The sequence below is a fragment of the Bos taurus genome, chromosome 4, assembly GCF_002263795.3.
Source record: "Bos taurus isolate L1 Dominette 01449 registration number 42190680 breed Hereford chromosome 4, ARS-UCD2.0, whole genome shotgun sequence".
Taxonomy (NCBI): Eukaryota; Metazoa; Chordata; class Mammalia; order Artiodactyla; family Bovidae; genus Bos; species Bos taurus.
This window is the reverse complement of record NC_037331.1, coordinates 49,662,041-49,667,402: the sequence shown is the minus strand read 5'-3', so window position 1 is coordinate 49,667,402 and position 5,362 is coordinate 49,662,041. Positions and strand designations below refer to the sequence as shown.

Genomic DNA, 5,362 nt, shown 5'->3' with positions numbered 1-5,362 from the left:
CTAATTCTTTCCTCCAAATATGGTAAAATATCAGTAATTTTCAAGACAGAGTCATTGACAAGTTGACCATAAGTTGAATAAGTTAAGGCTTCTGTAAAGTCTTTATCTTTGGGTTCTCTGGACCTTGAAGAACATTCTAGGATCAAAGCTCAGTGAGAATAAATGCAAAGAAGAGAGTACATTGAGAAAGCCAATAGCTGTGCATAGTGGAAGTAAATATTACAAGAAAAAAAGAGATAGGGGTTGAGTCTGGATGGTTGGGATCAACTTGTGTAGAGTTAAGGCAATTGAACATATTCAGTTAGTGAAGAACTAGTAACAGGTCGCTGAGAAGAGGGAAAAAAATCAATCCTCATACCTTTTTGTGAAAAAATCATTTTGGTGATGATTAAGAACAAGAATTTGAAAACTTTCGAAGTTGTGGAAGCAGCTACTCAATTGAAACTATTTTATTACAATAGTGAGAAACTGATCAACAAAGCAAGTAACACAGGCGTATTTAATGGATAACACCACCTACGAAACACAGCATATCCAGGCAACAGGCTGTAGTTAAAGCAACAAAAATTTCATTATAACGAACTAACTCAGAATCTTCTGTCTCTGAGTAATGTTGAATGAAGTGTATCCGGAAGGCATGATGGGGTATAAAACAAACCACTATTATGAGGAGGAAGAAGAAGCTCTTGATTTGAGCTCTGTACTCTTGATGGGTCCACATGTCTGGCCAAAGAGCCTTTACCAGTTGAACAATGACCCACATCTGTATCAGAAAGAGGGTCACAACTGTTGTCATCATAATGACAATCATAGAGTAGTTCAAGATAATAAACTCCTTGCGTTTGAGGTCTTTGTAGAACTCAAAACACTGTTGTTCTGAGTAACTTGGATTGGTGCCATATTGTAAAAAAAATATTGGCAAAAAAATTGCACTGCCCACCAGCCAAATAATAATGCTTAAAACCACCACATGGTACTTTTGGAACTGAGTTTGGAGTTTCTTAAAATACACGAGCAATCGACTTATGATGATGGCCACATAGAAAACAAAGGTGAAATACATATGACCATATATTATGCCGCTAACCAATCGGCAGGTGAAGGATCCAAACTCCCAGACAACTAAGACATAATAGCTGAGGCGGAAGGGAAGGCTGAACAGGAGGATGGAGTGTAGCACGATGATATTGAGAACAATCGTGGCGACGATTGATTGGCTGTTCCTTTTGAGCATCATATAAGACATCGCAATGGCCCCTGCAGCGCCTCCCAGCAAAACCACACTGTACAGTGATATGAGAATCACTCTGCAGTGCCTGTCACAGCGACTCAGGTCTGTGTTCGAAGCGTTTGACAGGGTGGTCACATTGGTCAGCTCCATCTTTCACCACAAAATGCTTAGGAGGCCATAAGTCCTTAAATTAAAAGTTTTATAAAATTAGAGTAGATATATTAAAACTGCACAGCAACTGCCCATGAACTGAGTACCCAAAAAATATTGTCAGAGACTCATCTTTATTACTCAAAAATACTGAAAAGACAGAGAGTGAAACCAAATAACAAAAATAAGATTAAATATAAAACTTGTCATTGGGCAGTCAGGCATTCTGTTCACGGAAATGCCTAAATTCACGTACCAGCACAGGGCTGAGGATAAGACATATTATTCTCTGGCATAAAATTTAAGGAAGGGCTAGAGACTCAGTCATCAAAATAAGTAACAGTCTAATGCAATATTTTTTAGAATCAAAACTAATGCAAAAAAATCATGATGAACAAAATAAAGTTTTAATGATGGTAGGGTCCGTATGTACCCAGCAAACATCCCATATCAGATCCATAATACAAAGGCCATCCTTCCTATTTTCAGGAAATCCAGCTTGAGATACTGTAGAGATCATGTAAGTCACATGAAATTGTTGTAAGAAGATATATCAGACACTTGAAAATATTTTCTGTGAACAGCTTTGAGGAAGAAGTGGCCTATAATATACATATTACCTTCACTCTTTTCTTCTTCCAAACTCTGAAACTTTCCTGGATTGGTGTGCTACATTTGGTAAAAATTTGGGGTTTGAGGGTAGGTTCTGTTTAGTTTTCGTTTAAGTTTTTCAGGTACTGGGGCAGTGATTGTATAGCAGAAAGACAAGAATGCTTGGCAATGTGCTTTGCCATACCTAAGTGCCACTTGGTCATTTGTTCACTGTTAGAGCATGCATAAGTCATCTGGCCTCACAGAACTCTAGCTATGAAATACAGAAGATCATACTGCCTTCAATAGCTCAGTTGGTAAAGAATCCGCCTGCAGTGCAGGAGACCCCAGTTCGATTCCTGGGTTGGGAAGATCCGCTGGAGAAGGGGGAGGCTACGCACTCCAGTATTCTCGGGCTTCCCTTGTGGCTCAGCTGGTAAAGAATTCTTCTGCAATGCAGGACACCTGGGTTCTATCCTCAGGTTCGAAAGATCCCCTGGAGAAGGGAGAGGCTACAGAGAATTCCATGGACAGTATAGTCCATGAGGTTGCAAAGAGTCGGACACGACTAAGCGACTTTCACTTCACATACTGCCTACATCACTGAAATTTTAAATGAGTCAGTGTGTTTGAGACAACTCTATATACATAAAAAAAAAGAGAGAGAGCTACACAAAGTAATGATCCTTAAGGTGAAACAGCAAAGACAAAAAAGACATTATTTACTTTTTTCTCCTTACTCTACATAGGGGCAGATACACAGTTATGTTACATAAAATTGTTGTTGCGTTATTAAGTATATAATAAATATTTGACAATTAAAAAAAAACTTTTTCAGATCTTTGATTAGATTGTATGAGACCCAGGCTTCAATAAGTCAAACTTTCCCATCTGGAATGATCTGTGTCCATTTTCCTCATGTATCTGCTCTCCATGTGGCCAAAAGAAGTTTGAGCATGTTTCTGAGGGAGAAGTTATTCCACAGTGAATACCTTAGTCTCTTAGAATTTTCCTTCTGCTACCATGGAATCTTCTTAGAATAATTAAATCTTTGTTTATGAAAAAATTTACATTGGCCCTGTCAGGTTGACTACCCTCAAATAAGATTTTATTGTAACTTAGAAATATAATTATATTTTGCATAACAATCTAAATTTTATATGCTGAAATATGCACTCCAGCCAAGTACATATACATAAAATACATAATGCTTATATACTTTTTGTGTGAAGCAAAATAGTTTTATGTGACTTATGAAAAACAAATACAAAGCTACTAAAATTTTAAAGTGTCAGTAGTCCTGCAGTCTAAGGAGACAAGATGTAAGTTTGAAATGACTTTAAAGCAAGGAAAACTTAAATAATCTATCAAGTCCAACCAGTTTAAGTGGTTTTTATACGCTTATCATTGAAGTTGCCTCTTCAATCGCAAATATGGGAATGAGATCTAGTTTGTAAGAATGTTATGAGAAGTAAGAAAGATTCCATGTCTAAAGAGCCAATAAATTCCCTGACATGGACTTGGTCTTAAAAGTCTCCATGCTACTTCTCCTTCTACAGTGTATACAAAGCTATATCATAAAATAAAATTCCACCCTTTTGAAGTTATCTCTCAGAATCACCCTATAAATATTCAAATGCATTGGGATAAATTTTTAGCAAAGAGAGGAGTTGGATCATCCCTTTTCCTTTCTCTCAGGACCTTAGCCTTAGAACCGCCAACCCCAGGAAATTTCTAAGTATTTCTTTGCTTGTAAAAACTAAGCATTGAGATTTCTAGCTCTGTTTCACATGCAGAAACCATTAAATGACCACCCAAACTACTTACTTGTTCTTTTCCTCTTATGATTTTCTGCTGATGGAAGACTCAAGGCAACCTGGTCATTTGTTGGTGATCTACATCAGAGCAGTTAATAAGAATCGTTTTCTAGAAACAAGTCTTCACTAACAACAGTTAAGGGAAGTCATGGATAATGACTGGTGGAGAGCTCAAGCTTTAGGCTGAGAACTTCCGAAGTTACACTGTCAAGATGAAGGGTCCAGATAAAGCATCTGGGCCACCAACAGATGTTTATCTCTAAAGGTAGTGGTGAGACAGACTCAAACCATTCTTCCTAAGTTAGGACTTTCATTTTCACTATCCATTATTTCTTTACAGTAATTTTTCTTATTAGCATGAACAATTTAGAGCTTTTTTCACCCCCAGTGCTGTTCCTTATTGCACTTATTATATCCAACATGTTTCATATTCAGTACAAGAATGATGGAGAGGAGTACTTCCTATGAGACTTTCATATTCTCAGCAGTAAGATCAAATTATTTATCTCTCTGGTGTTCAATTTCCAAAGACTCCCTTCCCTCAATAACTGCCATTTGGAGATATGACTCCTTTGGAGCTTGACCGTCTGGTGATGTAACTTCCACAAGAGGGCTCGTTTTGTTTTTCTCAAAAGTCTTAAATATTCTTCCATCAGTCTTCTTACTTCCAGTCAACTTACTTCTAATTGCATAGTCATCTTTAGCTGTCTTAAGGTCTCAAAGAGTAAGTTTAAGGAAATTGGGTTTAGTACACCTAAAGATGAAAGAAACCAACATGCCTTTGATACTCACAAGCAAATGCAGCCCCCAATCATATTACTGTTCAGCTACAGGTATTTAAAAGGCCCAAAACTCAATAACCTGTAAAGCAAACTCATTATGACCTACATTTCAGTAACAACAGATAAAATTTTCATTTACTTTGGAAAGAATGAATATCATCACCACCTACGCCATCTGCTAGATGATCACCCAACAGTGTTTGTTGCCACAGAGATATAAAACAATAGAATCTAAACATAATAGAGTCATGTGCTTGATTATTTCAAGAAAAACAATAAAAGATGAGATTTCCAACTCTTACAGTCAAAAGCAGATCTGTACCAATTCAACTCAGAAAGATTTCTCATGGAGCCAATTTTTCAATCCATTTTAAACATCTCTTCTTAAATCATATTATTTTGAAAATAGAAAATCTGGATTGTGAGCCTGGATTTTCACATTTTATCTGGCAGGTCTCATTTTTCAGATAAAATGTGTTTCTTGGAATCTTCAAGATAAAGTATGTTCCCATAGAAACTATGCTATATTTAGGATTTGCTTCTCTGACGAAGGACTAACTAGGAAATGTCAGTTGTGACCAACAGTGGAGCCTAAAAATAAAAGTCAGCTATAATTCAAAACTATGGCCAGCACACAGATTAATTGTTCACACTGACAGCATGAGGAATTCAAAGTATTAAAAAGTGTATATATTGCAGTTAAAACACGGCTAGAAGAATGCATTTATTTAGTATATTTTTCTCACTATACTCAGAATTCAGCTCTTTTCATTCAGGTTTTTAAGAAAAAT

At 36.7% G+C, this 5,362-nt stretch overlaps 1 protein-coding gene across 1 annotated transcript; it reads right to left on the bottom strand.

Annotated features, from left to right (window-relative positions):
• Window positions 1-434: 434 nt before the first annotated feature.
• LOC784535 (G protein-coupled receptor 141-like) lies at window positions 435-4,159 on the bottom strand. The gene is made up of 2 exons (XM_002686784.6): window positions 3,800-4,159; window positions 435-1,415 (listed from the first exon to the last, which is right to left on the bottom strand). Exon 2 carries the CDS (start codon window positions 1,379-1,381, stop codon window positions 500-502), a length of 882 nt encoding a protein of 293 aa, XP_002686830.1. The 5' UTR covers window positions 1,382-1,415; window positions 3,800-4,159; the 3' UTR covers window positions 435-499.
• Window positions 4,160-5,362: the final 1,203 nt, after the last annotated feature.

What these genes read in the sequence shown, in the direction of transcription:
- LOC784535 (XM_002686784.6), bottom strand. Translation starts at nt 1,381, where the DNA reads ATGGAGCTGACCAATGTGACCACCCTGTCAAACGCTTCGAACACAGAC.